At 45.8% G+C, this 20981-nt stretch overlaps 1 protein-coding gene across 1 annotated transcript in view; it reads left to right on the top strand.

The window, feature by feature from the left end:
* Positions 1-19365, top strand: part of LOC120930418 (dynein heavy chain 3, axonemal-like) — a 530045-nt gene extending 510680 nt beyond the window's left edge. Inside the window, exons 34-35 of the mRNA XM_040341605.1 lie at positions 11347-11404; positions 18723-19365. Of these exons, the coding sequence (XP_040197539.1) occupies positions 11347-11404; positions 18723-18868 (204 nt within the window). The 3' untranslated portion in view covers positions 18869-19365. The remainder of the gene's footprint in view (positions 1-11346; positions 11405-18722) is intronic.
* The last annotated feature ends 1616 nt before the right edge of the window (positions 19366-20981 follow it).

The following is a 20981-nucleotide window of genomic DNA, read 5'->3' as shown; positions in this document are numbered from 1 at the left end:
ACCAAAAACTGTTTTTCTAAACTCCGAACACTATTCTGGAGCCCCTCACATATGTGAGACCCCTGTGTAGCAGGGTGCAAGATCAGTCCAAGGGGCAGGCAAAAACATGGTCAACAAGCCAAGGTCAGTGCAGGTAAAAGGCAGAAATAGGCGGTAGGCAGAGGCATAGTCGATACAGTCCAGGGTCAGTTCATGTGAAAGGCAGAAACATGGCGGATAAACAATGCAGACGGCAGGCAGAGGCATAGTCGATAGTCCAGGGTCAGTTCACGTGAAAAGCAGAAACATGGCGGATAAACAATGCAGACGGCAGGCAGAGGCATAGTCGATAAACAGGCCAGGGTCAGTTGAGTTGAAGCACTAGGTTGGTTGGTTGAGGCAGCAGGGAAATCAGCACAGAAATTGAAAATGGGGAAGTGGCAATTTGGGTTAATAATTTTCGAAAGAGTGATATCGCTTGAAGCATGGTGTCATACATAGGCCAGGTTGGTCGGGACAGTCGGGGCAATAGCAACTGGTGTCTTTCCTAATTCCACGTTTGCTGCACACCCGACATTTTTTTGGCGTCTTCTTCCGGTTGCTGATGGTGGAATAGTGTCAGGAAAATGGCGCTCGTGCAGTCTGCTGACACAATCGGAGCAAATTCTTTGTGGGGGTGGAGCCTTGCTGATAGATCAGGGCAGTGACTACATTTTCGATAAATCTGATAAAGGGGATGGGCATTTCCGTTGATTTGTGATAAGTGACGTATGAATTATAAAGGGCCATATGGAAGAAGTATATTGCAACTTTTTTATACCAGAAAATAGACTTTTGTTGATACAACAAGGCTTTTGAACGGTACCGCGTCTCCTGTGAAGTTCCACTGAGGTGTCATTGTGGATAGTCGACATGATGTAAACGTCTTTCTTATCCCTCCACTTCACGGCCAAAACTTCTTCGTTCCTCAGGCTTGCTGATTCCCTCCTTTGTATCCTTGTGGTGACTAAACTCTGTGGGAAGCCTTTCCTGTTTTTACGTGCAGTACTACAGGCCAAGATTTTATTCAGCAATAGGTGGCGAAAAAGGGGCAGACTGGTGTAGTAATTGTCCATGTATATGTGATACCCCTTTTGGAAAAGTGGGAATGCCAACTCCCATAAAATTTTCCCGCTTATTCCCATATACGATGGACACTCAGGGGGCTGGAGCTGGAAGTCTTTGCCTTCGTACACACGAAAGGCATTCACATAGCCGGAGGAGCTTTCGCAGAGCTTGTTTAGCTTACAAGCCGTACCTCGCTCTCTTACTGGGAATATACTGTTTGATTCCCAGCTGTCCTGTGAAATGGACCAGGGATTCGTCCACAGAGATGTTCTGTTTCCGGGATGTAAAGTTCGGCAAACTTCTTATTAAAAAAAAAATCTATTAGCCACAGATCATGACGTGGTGCACGTGAAGCACGCACGTCGGAGGGAGGAGCTGCAAGCGCCACGGATCTGACCCAGGAAAGGCTGCGAGGGATGGAGGGACCTAGACCCGGAGGTGTGCCAGCGACGGCGGATGCGTCGCAGGGAAGGTGGACACCGAGCGGTTAGTCCGTCCACCCCGTAGACCGCACCAACTCCCTCCGCTCTCCGGGAATCTTTCATCCTCCGGCCCCCCCCCCCGTCCCCCCCCCGGCAGCAGGTGAAGCGTAACATGAGGGAATAGCTGGGAGGCTTCCCTCCGGGGCACGCTGCTTGGCCGCCCGCCCCCCCCTCCCTGCTCGGATCAATCCCTGGAAATTTCTGTACCAGGTGGAAAAAGGAAGGGGGAAAATCAAATTTTCTTTGGCAAGAAGATCAACGAATGAGGTAACATTAACCCTTTTTTTTTTGGTAAAAGATCCTATGATTGCAGTGTGTGGATTTGGAGTCCTAGTCCAAGCAGCGGAGACAGGGTGAGAAAGTGGAGCTTATCCATTCATTTTTTTTTTGTACTTTAAACGTTATAAAGGTGCCTTGCAAAAACGTGGCTTTTCCTTATCTCTCCTCAATATATCTCCTCAATATATCCACTAAGAGTTTAAACACTGACGGTCTGATGGTCTACAATCACAGCTCTGTTTGATATGGACTTTAATATGGACACTTAGTGGATAAATATCAGATACCTTGGAGTCACTGTACCTACCTCTGAAGGAGAAAAAAAAAAAAAAAAAGGAAAAAAAGGGAATATATAGGTGGATTAGGGAGGGGGGTTCTGTATTGGAAACAGCTGGCAAATATCAGAGGCATACACTAAATACACTAAAGATGCATTACTCTATTGATTAAGTTTGGCTGTTTATCCAAAACAACAGAATAAGGCAAAGAAAATTTGCCATACTCAAGAAGTATAAGCATGTATGGCCTATAGGTTTTTATTCTACACGCACTGTAGGAATCACCACTAAGGTACAGCTGGCAAGTACCAGTCACCTAAGAGTCATTTTACTTACCTCTGCAGAGCTAGTGGAATTGCTGGGGGCCTTGACCGGAATACTAGATACAACGTCAGAGAACTTTTACCCCCCTACCGGGCCTGGCCCGGAGTGTTGGATGGACGTGTTAGAAAGCCTTCGGGGCATTTAGAAACCCAGGAGCAGAGGTAAACAACAGGGCGCAACAGCCCAATTGGTTTCGAGGTTGCTGGCTATCACAGAGGGGGAAGGGAAGGGGCGTATAAGAGAGGAAAAAAGAGGAAAGAAAAAAGGAAATAAGCGGCATATAAGGGGGAGGTATAAGGGGGGGGTGGGGATACAGGCCCCCTACTCTGCCCGATGTGGCTGGAAGATTGTTGGACCCCCATTGCAGACGCCCCCCCAATAAGGCTGGTTTAAACGGGGGTGGTTTTACCTTTGAGGTAAAGCGTACGCAACCCTTCTCCTATGAGTTCACCCTAACGTATGGGGTAATTTATAGAAATATTAAACTCTTAAAGGTGGTTCGGAAATACCCGGCGCAAAACATCCTTTCTTCTCTTCCTTGTTTTTTTTTTTTTTTTTTTTTCCAAACTGGGGAAACGCATCAGACAGACCAAAAAATATAATATGAACAGGTCAACTAGGGGGGCGGCCCCGAAAATCCCTAAAGAGACTTCCTCTACAAGCACGATTAGACACTATATGACCCCGGACGGGAGTACCAAGAGCCCAGGTCAGATAAAAAAAGTGGAAAAAACGGGGACAACGAAAAAGGGGGCGGGGGAGGTGGCCACCCCAATTGCTGACATTTCAATTGAATCTGAATCCGCAGCCAGTCAAATGCACGACATTAGCCGGGAGTCCCACGTTCCCACCATGGGAGAAATGGAGGCCATGTTAAAGAGGTTGGAGAATGTAATAAGAGAGGAAATTGGCACATTAAGAACGGACTTACACCACGTGTTAGAACGAGTAGAGGAAGCCGAGAAAAAGATTGAAAAGCAGGACCTTGACCTCATTGAAATAAAAAACCAATATGGTTCGTTGAAACAAAACCAGAGGTGGTTGCAATATCGATTAGAAGATCAAGAGAACCGTAACAGAAGGCAAAACTTAAGAATACGTTCTATTAAGGAGGAGAAGGGTGAAGACTTGAGAAAAATTCTCAATGACCTGTTCCTCCCCCTCCTCGAAAAAGCTTCGGAGGGACCCCTCAAATTTGAATGGGTCCATAGGGTGGGAAAGATCAGAGAGGGAGGTGGCAATTGGCACAGGGATATTATTGCAAGGTTCAGACACTTTGAACATAAAGAGGTGATCTGGCGAAAACTGAGAAAAAAGCCGCCGCTATCCTATGCTGGGACCGAGATCCAGATCTTCTCGGATCTGGCCTGGGAAACCCTGGCCAGAAGAAGACATCAAAAACCCTTATTGGAACAGATGCGTGTATTTAATATAAATTACCAGTGGGGATTCCCGGCCTGTTTGATAGGCCACAAGGAAGGGGTGTCAGCAAAATTAATATTTCCCGAGGACCTGGCGGGGTTTTGCCGTAAATTCGATATGCCTGTGGTGGACTTACCCGGATGGGAGGAATAGTTAACGGAAAGGTGCATGACCCCTAGGGGGGTCCTGGGGGATAGGACCCGGGGGATACGATCCGGTATTGGGGGGATGCGGCGAGGGAGGGGGGGAGGACTGGAGGGCGGAGGGGGGAGGGCAGATCTGTTACCCCACCCACTTAAGATCAAGTCCCCGGAACTTCTGGGGGAAAAAAGGGTGGGAGGGGCGTAGAGGAGCTCCACCTCAGCCACAAGAGCCGATGGGTAGGGGGGTACCAAGGATCCCTACGGTTCAGAGGCGAGGTATTGGCCTGGGCAGGGGGGGAGGGAGAGGGGGAGAGGAGGGGGGGGGGGCGGGGGATGGGGAAGGGAAAAGGGAACTTGGCTCCCAAGGAATCTCATGGACAGTTCATTAAGAAATGATCCAGCCATAGAATAATGACTGAAGTAAAATTCCTATCTTACAATGTTAAGGGTTTGAACTCAGCCGTTAAAAGACTCAAGGTCCTTGCAGAGATTGAGCAACTTAAAGCGGATGTCGTGTTTATTCAGGAATCCCACTTAACCATAGAGGCGAATATCAAGCTTTTTTCCCCCGCATTTCCCACTTGGTTTTACGGGGATTCTATCTCGAAACGCGCTAGGGGCGTGGCAATTGGGTTCTCAAGGGGGTTTGGATTTACACTAGAGGCAAGGAGGACAGACCCAGAAGGGAGATTTATATTCCTTAGGGTAAGGATTGACAACATTCTCTACACCTTAGCAAATATTTATGCCCCAAATGTCCATCAAACCCAATATTTAGGGAAAATTCTGGGAAAGTTAAAAGACTTCGCCGAGGGTTATACGATCCTGATGGGGGACTTTAATTTCGTCCTGGATCCGAAAGAGGATAGTACGTTCCGTGGGAGGGAGACAAAAAACGGGCTTCTACAAAGAATTAAACAAAAGATTCATGACCACCAACTAGTCGATGCCTGGCGGATTCTTCATCCTAAGGAACATGACTACACGTTTTACTCCCCCCCCCACGGAACGTACTCCAGAATCGACTACATCTTGGCAGACCACAGGCTTCTGGACTCTATAACGGAAACGGACATAGGAATTATGACGGTGTCAGATCACGCTCCAATCTCTATGAAAATAAAATTGTCCACACAAAAGAGTCAGAGGCCGGTGTGGCGCCTGGATGATAGCCTGATACGCGATGAAGGAGGCGCAAGCAGGGTGGAGGAGGAACTAAAACAATTCTTCCTCATCAACGACACAGAAGGGATAACCAGCGCAACCCTTTGGGAGACACACAAAGCCTACATTAGAGGAATTCTAATTGCGGAGGGCGTAAAAAAAAAAAAAGAGTTGAAAAGTAAAGCAAACACCCTGACTAAAGAGATAGAGACCCTAGAACGCGAACATAAAGCGCAGGGATTAAAAGAAACATACCTTAACTTAACAATAAAGAGAGACGCCCTCAAGGAGACCATGGAACAGGAAGCGAGAAATAAACTTAACTGTATCTCTAAAGAGAGATACGAATGGGGCAACAAACCAAGCAAGCAACTAGCTAAAATGGCTCAAAAAAAGAAAGCTAGAAACTATATCGAAAAAATAAAAAGGAAAGACGGGAACATGGTTTACGCAAATAGAGAAATAGCGGATACTTTTAAAAATTATTACGAGGAACTTTATACATTAAAAAATCCAGGGCGGCAGGCAGGGGAAAGGGAGGGGAAGATCCGAGAATTTCTAGACAGGGCAGGACTTCCTAGTTTAGAGGAGATGGAAAGTTTAAATATGGACCGCCCCATAACTGAAGAAGAAATAAAAGAAGCTTTAAATACCACTACGGGGGGTAAAAGCCCGGGGCCAGATGGGTTTTCCTCCCAGTACTATAAGAGATTTAGCAACATTTTGATCCCAAAGATGTGCAAATACTTCAACGGGCTAGGGTCTGAATTTGAAATCAGCAGGGATGCTACTGCGGCTACGGTCGCAATAATTTTAAAGGAAGGGAAAGATAGCTCTCTCTGTTCGGCGTACAGACCTATCTCTTTGTTAAATACAGACACTAAGCTTTTTGCCAAGATTCTGGCGGGGCGACTAAAAGGGGTTATGCACGTTTTGATTCACCCCGACCAGGTAGGATTTGTGCCCAACAGAGAGGGCAAAGATAACAGTCTCAGGGCTATCCTCCTGCTACAGACCATAAGGCAGAATGGGCCCCCAGGTCTATTCCTGTCAGTTGATGCTGAAAAAGCTTTTGACAGGGTAGACTGGGGGCTCATGATGGAGACTCTCAATGCCATGGGAATAGGAAAAAGGATGTCCCGCTGGATTAAAACACTCTACCATCACCCTTCAGCAAAAATAAAAATTAACGGAACACTATCGGACCCCTTCGAGATGAAAAATGGGACAAGGCAGGGATGCCCCCTGTCCCCCCTTCTTTTTATTCTTTCTTTAGAGCCTCTGTTGTCTACTATTCGAAACGACCCCGACATTAATGGAGTCAGAGTAGAAGGGGAGGAACATAAATTATCGGCTTTTGCCGATGATATTTTGTTTTATCTAACCAATCCGGCCAAATCCATTCCCATGCTCTCCAAAGTGCTGCAACAATATGGCGCCATTTCTAATTTTAAAATTAACGAAACTAAATCTGAAATTCTGAATATTAATTTAAACAAAAAGGAGGTGGGTCGGGTCAAGGAGATCTGTGTGTTCCCCTGGACCAAAGAATTAAAGTATCTAGGAGTCAAACTGGCCAATACAGCCCAGAAGATGTATAAAATAAATTATGTTCCCTTACTAAATGAGATCAAGAGCGAATTAAAAAGAACGGTTAATAAACCCATTTCATGGATCGGACGCATTAATATGCTGAAGATGGTTGTAGTCCCAAAAATTCTTTATAAATTCTTATTACTCCCCATAGCACTCCCTCAGCAATTTTTGAGAATTCTTAATTCCTTGTTACTAAACTATGTCTGGAAAAATAAGAAGCATAGAATATCCCTCTCCATCCTAAAACAGGGTAAGCCACTCGGCGGTCTGGCAGTCCCGGATATTAAAAGTTACTACAAGGCGGCGGTTCTAGCACGTGCGGTAGAATGGGCACGGGATAGGAAGGACAAAAGGTGGGTACAAATTGAGAAAGCACTAACTAGTAAATATTTGAATAATATTATTTGGATTCCTGCACAACACAGAGCACTAGACCACAAAACACATGATCTAACACGGGACACTTTAAGAATGTGGGACAAGACCCTGATACAATTAGAGGGTAAATTTAATTCCCCATTAATGAACCTTAAAGAAAATCCTTATTTTGCACCAGGGGAAAATAAAATTGGAGGGAATTGGATCAAGGCAGACACGGTACATTTAGGGGATATTATCAAAGAGGGAGAGATAATGACCTATGAAGATTTGAGATCCAAAACGGATTTTTGGAACTTGGACAGGTGGCATTACTCCCAGTTGCATCACTTTGTGTGGCACCTCCCCCGTCCACTACGGACAGAGGCGGAGCTAACCCCACTTGAGAAGATTTGCAAATCTAAGAATACAAAGGGCACTATCACTAAATTATATGGATTATTGGTAAAGATAGGTTCACGGAGCGAAGCACCCTTTATAGGTAAATGGGAAAGAGAGTTAGGAACCACAAGAGGGACAAACAGTTATAAGAGGATTATGCATCTTACCCATTCATCCGCAATTGACGTACGAACCGCCGAAACAAATTATAAGTGTATCTCAGGGTGGTATATTACACCAGACAAAGCAAATAAATACAAAGCAGATCAGACCGCAGAGTGTTGGCGGGGCTGCTCTGAAAGAGGCACGATGGCCCACCTTTGGTGGTTCTGCCCAAAAATACAAACTTACTGGGACATAATTTTGAGTCAAATTAAAGTTATAACGGGCGAAGATTTAAAGAAAGACCCCTGGGTCGTGCTCTTTCATTGTAGCCAAGAGGGGAAAAAAAAATATAAGCTGTCTTTACTTCCTCATCTTCTAAACGCCGCTAAGAAACTTATACCCAAAAAGTGGCAGGAGACGGAAAGTCCACATGTTTGGAACTGGATAGACGAAGTGGAGAAAACATACAGGCTGGAAGAGTTAAAGGATAGCCACCTAGAGAGGAGCGGCAGACATAGGGAAAAATGGGAAAAATGGAGGGAGTACAAAAAAACATGGAGTTATGCAGAAAGAGTTAGGGCATGCTACTAACAAGCCATGTGTCGGCAACATGGAAATTAAAACGTCCCAGGCTAGGGTCTTTCCCTAGAGCGAGTCATATACTATTCATGAGCAATGAACGTTAAAGATCGTTTTAGTTTGCGAAGGAAGAGTTAGGAGATTCCTGGGAGCCAAGAGGGGGGGGTGTTTAATAATATAGAGCCACAATGGCAAGCTATTGTAATAATCTATTCCTTCCATTATAATAGTGCTGGCCTATATTTAAAGAAAAAAAAAAAAAAAATCTATTAGGAGCGAATTTTATACAATCTATCAAAGTCCGTATGATTTTTGGGGGGGGGCACTGCAAGTTGTCACTGAAATGCAGGAACCGTATGATCATGTCATAGCGGGACCTGGACATCGTAGCTGAAAAAATTGGCATATGGTGGATGGGCTTTTTAGACCAATATGAATGAAGTTAATTTTTTTTTTGTAAGCCCCATATTCAGCGTAAGGCCTAAAAACAATCTCATATCCTCCATTGTTAGGGGTCTCCATTCAAAAGGGCGGGCATAGCATGAGTTGGGGTTGTTTTGTATGTACTGACGTGCAAAAAGATTTGTTTGGTCTATGATGATTTGAAGGAACTCATCAGGGAAAAATAAATTTAAAAAATCGATTTCAGAGAAACCTTCGGTGTTGGCTTGCACACCTGGCTGTGCTGTGAAAGGGGGGATTGTGGCTGACCCTGTGCTAGAAGGCAGCCACAACGGGTTGGCCAAGTCATCTGGTAGATGGGTTTGGGCCCTACTTCCTCGGCGTGGAATTCCAGAGCTTGTACTGGGCCTTTCCTCCTGGGGTCTAGCGCCATTAGCATTTGCTGATTGGCCACTGGGGTGTCCGGCGTTGCTGGTAGCTGCCTGGGGTTCAGACCGTGGTCTTTTTGGACGGACTACTTTCTCCTCCGATTCGGATGTACTGATTTCGGGGGGCTCGTATTCCAAACCTGAATCGAAAGTTGATTCAGTACTGTAATGGGGCTGTGAGAGCTCCCCGCTGCTCTCATCGGTCTGGGTTAGCATTTGGTATGCCTCTTCTGTGGTGTATAATTTTCTGGACATGGTGGCTGTATGACAGGGCTGCACGATAGGGACTAATTGGCTGTACGTCAGCTAGAAATTGGCTGCTGGACTCACGGGACAGGTACTCCTGATGGAGGTAACAAGTACTCCTGATGGAGGTGACAGGTACTCCTGATGGAGGTGACAGATACTCTTGATGGGGGTGACAGGTATTCTTTATGGGGGTGACAGGTACTCTTGATGGGGGTGACAGGTACTCAGGTACTCCTGATGGAGGTGACAGGTACTCCTGATGGGGGTGACAGGTGCTCCTGATGGGGGTGACAGGTGCTCTTGATGGGGGTGACGGGTACTCAGGTACTCCTGATGGAGGTGACAGGTACTCCTGATGGGGGGGACAGGTACTCCTGATGGGGGTGACAGGTACTCCTTTTTTATGGGGGTGACAGGTACTCAGGTACTCCTGATAGAGGTGACAATTACCCTTGATGGGGGTGACGGGTACTCAGGTCCTCCTGATGGAGGTGACAGGTACTCTTGATGGGGGTGATGGGTACTCGGGTACTCCTGATGGAGGCGACGGGTACTCAGGTACTCCGGATGGAGGCGACAAGTACTCCTGATGGGGCGACAGGTACTGAGGTACTCCTGATGGGGGTGACGGGTACTCAGGTACTCTTGATGGGGGGGGGTGACAGGTACTCAAATACTTTTGATGGGGGGGTGACAGGTACTCTTGATAGGGGGGTGACAGGTACTCTTGATGGGGGGCGACAGATACTCTTGATGGGGTGACAGGTACTCGGGTACTTTTGATGGGGGGTGACAGTTACTCTTTATTCGGGGGGGGGGGGTCAATCAGGACACAGTACTTTACACTGACACTGTAACTCACTGTTCTGATTTCTCCTTCTCACACAGGATAGGTGTATGAGGAGGAGAGCCCAGAGACAGCCTGTTTGTTTACACTTTGACCGGCTGTGATTGGACACACCCGGTCACGTGGTAAAGAGACAAATTTCATTGGCTCTTTACCCAGATCGGGACTAGGCTATGTCCAGGGGACGAGCCTCGTGCACGCCTGCACCATAGGAAAGTGACCGGCTGTGATTGGAAACAGCCGGTCACGTGGTAAAAGAGACAATTTTATTGGCTCTTTACCGTGATCGGGGAAGGGCTGTCTCCGAGGGACTCGCCGCATCGCCGATCGCCGCGCTGCGGGCTGCCAGGAGCCCGCAGTAGCAGCGAGAAGGGCTGGACATCATATGATGTCCACCCGGATCGGTGAGGGGTTCCTGCCGCCGTCATTTCCCTATGGCCCGGTATGGAAGGGGGTTAAAACGACCTGAATTTGGTGCACAGGTTAATGTCAGAATCAAAAAGTGTTGCAAATTCTTAATGAATTTGGAATAATAAGATACCGAGGGATTAACTCTAGAAAAGTGGCACAGCAGTTTTATTGAATTCCACCCTATAAGTTTATAAGCTTAAAAGAAGCATGCTGATAGTAGGAGAAAGCAGAATTAAAGAGAGATGAACTTATCACTGAGCTGTTTGCAGCAACAGGCTTAGGTGAGTCCTTGACAACACTGGCTCAGAGGTACTGGGCGGAATGGTGCTGATCATCAGATCAAGGACAACTAGAAAAAAGTACTGTGGGTTAAAAGTCTGAATTGAAGGTGAGTATTGCACCAAAAGCTGATTTTGTTATTTTTTTCTTTTAATGTGCTATTCAGTTTTATCTTGTTATTTTTGGCTGGAGTTCTGATTTAACGTGAAAAACCCTTCAATCAAATATTTTACATTACCAAACATAGAGTTAATAAATGTTATAATTTAAACCGTGTACCGCATATTTTATTGTTTGCTACGGCATACAAAGCTTTCTGCTTAATACAGATTAAAAGATTTATTGTCATGAGTTCACTGTGTTGCTGCTGATTTAGTACATAATTGACCACGTTCATACACTCTGACTCATATTATCACTGTTATGGTGCACATTTAACCTGCACAGTTTATTATAGTGTATATTAACATTAATTTTATCCTGCTGAGAACTTTCCTTTACAAGCTGCAAAAGATATGGCTTATTCCAGGAGAAAAGATGGACGAAATGGATTCCTTTTATCGATGCCCAGGTACATCAAGTTTTTTAAAAAATGTACAACACAGGATAGGTACATACATATTTATTTTAAACAGATTGGCCCAGATTCACAAAAGAGATACGACGGCGCATCTCCATATACGCCCTTGTATCTCTGCCTAGCGCCGTCGTATCTATGCGACTGATTCATACAATCAGTTACGCATAGCTATTCAGTAGATCCGACAGGCGTAAGTCTCTTACGCCGTCAGATCTTAACTGCAATTTTTTTTTTTAGGTGGCGCTTCCGTCGATTTCCCCGTCGAGTATGCAAATTAGCTAGATACGCGAATTCCCGAACGTACGCGCGGCCGACGCAGTAAAGTTATGACGTTTACGTTAGGCTTTTCCCTACGTAAACTTGCCCCTGGGTCTATGAGGCGCAGTCAATGTATGGCCGTCGTTTCCGCGTCGAAAATTTTAAAAATTATGTTGTTTGTGTAAGTCGTCCGTGAATGGTGCTGGACGTAATTTACGTCCACGTCAAAACCAATGACGTCCTTGCGACGTCATTTAGAGCAATGCACGCTGGGATATTTTAGGGACGGCGCATGTGCAGTTCGGCGCGGGGACGCGCATCATTTAAATGATACACGCCCCCTACCTGCCGAATTTGAATTCCGCCGGGTGATTTACGTTACGCCGCCGCAACTTTACACGCAAGTGGTTTGTGAATAAAGCACTTGCCTGGAAAACTTGCGGCAGGGTAACGTAAATGAGATACGTTACGCCCGCACAGAGATACGCCAATCTCTGTGAATCTGGGCCATTGTTTAATTTGTCTACTTCATTTAATATCAGCTAATTAAGCTGAACTATGTTCTAAACTATTTATATATATATATATATATATATATATATATATATATATATATATATATATATATATATATATATATTAGGAAAGGGTTAGAACATCTGTCATGTTTTTATTTGAACCTGTACCCCTATTTTTTCATTTCCTATCCTCGTGACTACAAAGGAAGTAGGGGAAACTTCCCAACAGAGACACGTGTGCTCCAAGTGGCATTGAGAGTAATTTAGGAGGTGTAAGGCCCTGTACACACGATCAGTCCAAACTGATGAAAACGGACTGAGGTTCAGTTTCATCAGTCCAACCTACAGTGTGTATGGCCCATCAGACTTTTGTCCTTCAGACCAAAGTTTTAAAACTTGCTTTAAAATCGGACTGATGGACTGATGACCGATCGGTCAAAACCAATGGTTAGTACGCAAAAGCATTGGTTCAAAACCCGCGCATGCTCAGAATCAAGTCGACGCATGCTTGGAAGCATTGAACTTCGTTTTTTTCAGCACGTCGTTGTGTTTTACGTCACCGCGTTGGACTCGATCAGTTTTTTAACTGATGGTGTGTACGCACATCAGACCATTAGTCCATCAGTCCATCAGTCCATCAGACCATCAGACCGTTTTCATCAGTTTGGACTGATCGTGTGTACAAGGCCTTAGAGAGTCCAGAAAAAAGTTCTAACCCTTTCATAACTTATCAAAAACTGAAAAATCGTATACAAGAAAAAATACATTGGATGATAGCTAATTATAAAGAATTTACTTTGCGAATGTCTCAAAATTCATGCAAATGTAAAGAACCAGTTAATGTTTGTAATATGTGTGTAATAGTTTCCTTGTTGCATTTCACCATGTAAAATTCCCTAATATTTGATTCTTAAAGTAAAATAGCTGTAAAAATATTTGACCAGAAAAGTTGCCATTCACCAAAAGAGAAAATAACTTAACACTATGGACTAAGAACATTCAACCAGCAGGGTAAATAATATGAGGGAGACTTCTGCACTCTGTACAATCTATGAAGAATCTTGTGCAAACAGAAAACGAATGGGTGTTTGGCCAAATGAACCTCTAGCTGTAGTGTAAAGCAAAACATTTTTTAGTGGTATTATTATCACTGTAAGCCCAGGTTCACACTGGGCTGCAGGAGTGAAGCCGTGCGAGTTCAGCTGAATTTCTGAGTGATTTCACTCCCGCTGGCAGTCGCGATTTCGGCCGTGATTACAGGGACATCTGTGCAGGTTTCTGCGCAGATGTCAATGTAAATTGCGGGCCAAAATCGCAAAAAGTAGTACAGAAACGACTTTTTTAAATTGGTGCAGATGCAGCTTTGCACCGATTAGGACGGTCAAATGTCAAATTGCATGTCAAAATGCACCAGTGTGAACCAGGGCTTAATGTGACAACTTCCTCCTGGTTGTTAGGGAACCAGAACTTGCCTCATCCCCAGCTGACACATTTAGCTACCAGCAGGAAAATCCTGACTCACAGGTGAATGTAAACCAACAGTGGGAATAGTGTGGAAAAAAAAGAAAAAGGGGAACTCATCAACAAATTGCATGGGTTCCCCCCAATTTCCATACCAGACACTTTGATTCTGGTATGGATTTTAAGGCCCCGTACACACGAGAGGATCGATCCGCTGAAATTTTTCCGCGGACCGGTTTCAGCGGATAGATCCCCTGGTGTGTACAACCTAGCGGGTATTTATCCGCGGATTTTTTTCCCCCGGGGATGGATTTCCAGCAGATCAAAATTCCTTAGCATGCTAAGAAATCTATCCGCTGGAATCCAGTCCAGCGGATTGATCCGCTGGTCTGTACAGACACAGCGGATCAATCCGTCCGATTACATCCCTCGCATGCGTCGTAATGATTCGACGCATGCGTGGAATTCCTTATATTACAGCGTCGCGCACGTCGCCGCGTCATCATCGCGGCGACGGCGCGACACGTCACCGCGGAGGGAATTCCGCGGGGATTTTGATCTCATGGTTAGTACAACCATGAGATCAAAATCCGCCAGAGGATTTATCCACAGATCGATCCTCTCGTGTGTACTAGGCCTAAGGCATAACTTTACTCAAAAAACAAGAAAAAAAGCGTGAGGTCCCCCCTAAAGTGTATTCCAGACCCTTGGCATAAAAAGGGGCACCTCACACAGGCATGAGTGACAGGTTGTTAGGGCACCGGCAGGTGCCAGCTCCCTAACAACCAGGAGAAAGCTGTCAAATTTAGCAGGGTAATAATATCACTGCAAAATGTTTCACCTTACACGGCAGCTACAGCTTTGCTTGGCCAAACACCCATTTGTTTTGTCATTCACACAGGATTCTCCATAAACTCTACACACTGTGTTAGTCTTCTTCATCATATTTTTCCTGCTGGTTGAACGTCCATAACCTATAGTGTTAGGCTATTTGCTCTATTGGTAATTGTTAAGTCTCATGATCAAATATTCAACAATTTTTCTTCTAGGACTCTGAATGTTACATTCACCCAGTGAAAGGCAATAAGGAACCTATTACACACATATTACGAACATTACATGTTTTATTAGTTGTGCTTGCGTGAATGTTGATACATTTGCAAAGCAAGTTTTTTTTTTTTATAAATGGGCCCCTTAGTGTTACAAAGCAAGAGAAGTGAATGGAAGCAGTTCCAGCATTGGTTATGGATTACTTTCACAATCAAAGGGGCAGATTCACAAAGCACTTACGCCGGCGTATCTCGAGATGCACGGCGTAAGTGTAAATATGCGCCGGCGTATTCATGCGCCGTATCCCCAAAACGAGATACGCCTGAGAACTAGGTTTTTCCGACCGACGTAATTTTTCTACTCCGGCGCATCGTGGGCGCAAAAATACGCTGGACGCACCATTGTTTTGCTATGCAAATATGCAAATGAGGGAGATACGGCGATCCACGAAAGTACGTTTGTCTGGCGCAGGCTACGCGCTGTGCGCGTAAGCTGTATGTCCGGTCTAAAGTTACCCCTCATAAAAGCAGCTTTAACTTTGCACCAGATGTGTGCAGGTCAGCTAAAGCAACACCGTTAGGGACGAGCTGAGCAGCCACACTTGCAGGACAACAATCTGTATGCCAACATGCCATAGCTATACTACTGGCTTTAGATGCGTGTAGAAGGAGGAGGGCACGGAGGAGGAGGAGGGCACGGGAGAGGATCTACCGACCGCGCATAAACGTCTTTGGCATGGTGGATTCTGAGGTGTATCGCATTTTCAGATTCACCCCTACTGCCATCCTGGAATTAACCACAACCCTGAAAGATGACATCACCAGCCAGACACGCCGCTCACTTGCAGTTCAGCCACTGGTCAAGGTCCTGGCAACACTCCATTTCCTTGCCAGTGGCTCGTTCCAGCGTACAAGTGGAGTTGTGGCTGGGATGGCACAATCCTCCATTAGCAGATGTGTGCACCAGGTTGTCCCCGCAATCCTCAGACGCATTGCCAACCAAATCATCAGACCCACCCAGGAGGACCTGCGGGTGAAGGCAATGGGGGATTTCTACCGAATTGCAGGATTCCCACGCACCGTGGGGGCCATTGATTGCACACATGTGGCACTACAGCCCCCCCCGTGACACAGAGCACCTATACCGCAATCGGAAGCACTGGCATTCCATCAACGTACAGGTGATAGTCGATGCCCAATGCCTCATATGGCACGTCCGTGCCAAACACCCAGGGTCCAGCCACGACAGCTACATATACCATCAAAGCACCATCCCAATGGAATTCGAACATAACGTGTATGGGGACAGCTGGCTGGTTGGTGAGTGACATGGGTGTCAGGCATGTCTGTCCCCCCCCATGATGCAGACATCACGAGGGGCACACGCACGACTAACATCCTCCTGTCTTTTCACTTCCAGGTGACTCTGCATATGCACTTGGACCCCATCTCATGCCTCCATTCCGGAATCCCCAAACCCCAGGAGAGGAAAACTACAATGCTGCACACACACGTACCCGTGGAGTGGTGGAACGCACATTTGGCCTCCTGAAGTCCCGTTTCCGATGCTTGGATAAGTCTGGGGGTACCCTGTTGTATTCCCCAAACTTTGTGTGCCAGATCATCGGTGCATGTTGCATGCTGCACAACTTCGCCGTGAGAAGGGGCCTGGAGATTGACATACGTGATGACCTGACCCCCCAACCAGACATTCCCCCCCTGACCGAGGATACCCACGTCTTCTGAGGGAGCAGCAGTCAGGAGATGCCTCGCAGTAGGCATCTTTGCACGTTAAACACACACATTAATCATGGCACAAGGAAAATGCATGCATGCACACCACTGTGGTCCCTAGCTCACACACCCCACATCCTTATCAAATTGGATTAGCCCAAGTCCACCATGCAAGACTTGGGAGTAGCAACACCACGCCAAGGCTCCAATTATGTCACTGTACATTCATACACCATTCACACGGACCTGGGGATCACTTCTCCCTGGTCCTGGGGATCCCTTCTCCACCACAACCAAGGGTGACACCCCTTTGCCAGCAGGAATGTCACCCCCACATTCAAACATCATTCACACTGTAGCTTGCCTGGGCTACACAAAAAAAAAAAAAATCATAATCAGAGAAAAATAACAAACAAACATAAAACACTCATGACCTGAGTACAAAAAAAAACCTAACGGCGCTGGCGTGCCCCACGCCTGGGGCGGCCACTGCCCCGACTCCTCAGGGGAGACTCATGGGGGGGGACCAGGAGAAGGAGGAGCATCCCCTGGTCTCTTCCCACCTGGTGGCCTGCCCTCCAACGCCAGGGCGATGCGGGTGAGGCCCACATTGAGGGCTGCCGTGTTGGCCTGGACAGCCTCGGTCAGGACGCGCACCTCCTGACCCACGCCTGCTGTGGTGGTCTGCATGTTATTGAGGCAGGTTATCAGAGCCAGGGAGTTGCAACCCATGTCCTGCACAGACTCCTTTATGGAGGCCATGCTGTCTTCCATGCGCTCCAAAGTCTGGGTAACCTGACCCAGATGGCGGGTCTGACGGGCCTGGTCCCTCCGGAGATTTTCGGGCAGAACCTCTGCCACCCCCCTTGTCTTCCGGGTCGCCTTCCGGGCTCCTGATGAGGCTTGGGGCCTAGAAGAAGGGCAGACCCTTGGGGGGAAGCCCTGTTGGGGGAGGAGTGGGAGGGGCTACCCCTGATGGAGGCCTGACTGGTGCCAGCACCAGGGCTAGACTCCTCCAAATGGAGCCTCACTTCATTGGCACTCAGCACCTCCTCCTCCTCAACCTCCTCATGAGGAGAGCTGTGGCCACTCCCCTCCTCAGAGGACTCCTGGCTTGCCTGGGGGTCTGCATCAGACCCATGTCCGGGGAATGGTGCGGACTGGCCAGATGGCCCAGCACCCTCCTGCACATCTGTGGATGACACAAAACATTCACAGGTTGGAGGATCCACACACTTGTCGCATATTCCCTCCCCCCCCCCCACACATGCTACACACCAGATAGAAAAAAAAAACACTTACCTGTCCTCAAGACCTCCTCAATGGAGTCAAATCCAGGCACTCCCTCCACTTGATGCCTGTGGAGGCACTGGGCAACCACACGCCCCTCAGCAGTGAGTCTGATAGCAGTTGCTGGTCCCCCTCCAGTGCCCCTGGCATGAGCGGAAATCTTTGCCAGCTTACCTCTAACCACGCGGCGGAGATCATTAATCTTTTTCAAGATCTCATTGGGGGTCCTGGGCTCACCCCCCAATGCATTTACATCGTCTGCAATAATTTGCAGGATCTCACTCCTCCTGTCAGGAGTGGTGTTCACACTCTCAGGCCCATGGAGAAAACGATCATACTGGGTCATGGCCCAGACAATGATGGCCTTCTACCACAGGGAGTAGTTCAGCTTCCTCTTCCTCGCTGACATCACTCCAAAAAACACGCTCCAAAAAACACACCGACACAAACCTACAAACACCAACAAACAACGGAACAAAAGCACCTTGCTTCAGGGGGGGGGGAAACAAATGGATGTACTTTTGCAATGGACGGGCACATGTTTGGGCGTATTTATGCCCTGGGCGTATCTCACTAATTACGCCGGGCCTAGTTCCTATCTCACTGATTACGCCGGGCCGAGTTCTGAGCATGAACATAGTCAGCATCATTGCGCATGCGCCGTCCGTTCGGCACTTCATTTGCATGGGATCAAGGCTCATTTCAATGGAACACGCCCACTTCCTTCCCACTTTTAATTATGCCGGCTTACGCCTCGGAATTTACGCAAAGTTGGGCGCAAATACTCTGTGGATACGGTACTTGCCTCTCTAAGTTGAGCTAGCGTAACATAAATGAGATGCGCTACGCCGGTCTATATATGCGCCGATGTACGTGGATCTGCCCCTAAATTTTTATTTTTTTACTCGCAGTTAAACTTTAAAATCCCTAGCATACCCATAACCTATAACCACTACAGTCATGTTCGAGTTATTTTTAATTATTTTTCCTTCTCTACAGTTTACAAGACCAGCGCTCGACGTGGAGAGCTTTCCACAACTGGACACTCTACAAACTATGTTCTTAGTTTCAACTTGGCAACCGATAAACCTCCAAATCACTGGGTGAATAGAGGAGTGGCTTGCCTCTGTCAACTAGACTATTAGATTGCTGTACAACTTTAAATATGTCAATTCATCCTGATAGTTTGTTTTTTTATCACACAAAATACTAGTGCCTGCTAGAGATGAGAAATTCCAGTATAGCATTATTTACACAATAGGTGTCTGACAATATAAATCATAAATAGAAAAGATCAAATCATTCTCCCAAAATCAAGATTTAACTTATAGCATACTGATTTTACCAAAGTTGAGATTTGTGATACTTTTGAGACCTGAAATTTTTTATTTTGTCCTCAAAGCTCCGAGTCATCTACAGGTTATGGCGCCCTCCACCCTGCACAGTCAATCAGACCTGGTTGTGCCCTGTGGTTCATAAAATCATTTCAGCAACACATGGCTGTCAGTGCTGCCTGCATATAATGTTAGACAGATGCCTACTTGAAAGCAGCCTTCCTATCTGGAAAAATTGCTTGCTAGTACCCATCAACATTCTCAGACTTCATCTTGCTGGCCATTCTTGTATCCAATGTTCATTTCTCAAATACTAGTGAAATACTATATATATATATATATATATATATATATATATATATATATATATATATATATATATATATATATATATATATATATATAATTCTACTGTTGCTGGAAAAGAGAGATGGCTACTAGGATGCAACACTTTTAGATGCTCACTATGAAAACAGTAATTTTTTTTAACACCGTGGAATCTAAATTAGGATATTAGCAAGCTACACAACCAGATGGTTGAGGCACCCTAAGACCTACAGAATACTAACCCCTGTCAAAATGAATCCTGAATATTCAATAATTCTTGGCAAACTCTGGGTGAAATGAATACATCTGCATGCAGTGAATAATATCAGACCCACTGCTACTTTCACACCTGCCTTTCACAGCACCATATATATTACTTGTCTATTTATGTCTGCCTCCCGTGTTAGTTGCTTCTGCTGAATGAGCTGTATTATTTAAAACCAAACTCCAGGCATAAAAACTTTCATTAAAGTATGATCCTCAATAGCCGCAAAGAATGCAACCCCACATTGTGTGTACAAAATGCCTTTCCAAATCCAGTTATTATCTTGAAAAGTAGCTGTGACACATACCGGTAACCTGTACATAGAACAGAGTAGTGGGAGAGACTCAGCAGGCCCACCCAATACAGACTGCGTGTAGAAAACTTCAAGAGGGGGCAGATACAAGACCAGTAAGGAGAGAGACTCAAGCAGTGTCTTGTCCCTATTACAGGAAGCTCCTGCACAAAAGCAAAGTTTTAAGACTAAAGACCTATGAAGTAATCCAACATGAAACTTTGCTTTTGTGCAGGAGCTTCCTGTAATAGGGACAAGACACTGCTTGCACAAAGCACACCGAGATCCAAGTAAGTATACACATGTATTTATATAATATATGCTTATCCCAGGAGTTCAGCCTTAAAGTAGCAGTTTGCTTTACCAGCATTTATCATAAACAATTGTCTTCATTTGTTTTTTCAGAAATGTTTTATTCCATCTCATTGCTGATAGTGACAACAGTCAATTATGCTTGCACATGGCCTGTCAGCATGTCCATTTGTAGTCTCCATTACAGGTTCCTGTAACAGAGCGACAAAGCAGGAGTACAATTGGGAGACAGTTGTCACCCTATAACAGAAACAAATGTTCCTAGGTGATGTCATAACTAGATATGGTCATGACCATATTATCTGGAGGTCCCCTTATGGAAGCTGGGTACTGCCATAAGGGACATGTACCTTTGCAAAAAAAATTACTGTACAGAAAGGTGAGGGTATTTTTATGTGGCTTTCAGGCAAGTAAATAAAATGCACAAATTATTTCAATAATATGCTAGGGGGATACCCTAAACCTTTATATGGGGTTACGGAACTGATTTTCACAAGCAGTCTCAGCAACGGTGTACATCAAACAGTAACAAGCCCAATTCGACTGGGCAGTAGCTCACAAAACTCCTGAATCACAAAACTGTTATGCCACTGTCCAATTTCTAGTTTTATTTAGAATTAAGATACCACAGATGATACAGCAATGCAAAATTGACCATTGACATTTTTAATGGCAGGATTTTACTACAAGAATTAAGAGACCGCAGATGGCAGTGTAAAACTAGCAAG

Source organism: Rana temporaria, chromosome 3 (genome assembly GCF_905171775.1).
Source record: "Rana temporaria chromosome 3, aRanTem1.1, whole genome shotgun sequence".
Taxonomy (NCBI): Eukaryota; Metazoa; Chordata; class Amphibia; order Anura; family Ranidae; genus Rana; species Rana temporaria.
Note: the sequence above shows the minus strand (reverse complement) of the source record. Positions and strands in the feature narration are given on the sequence as shown.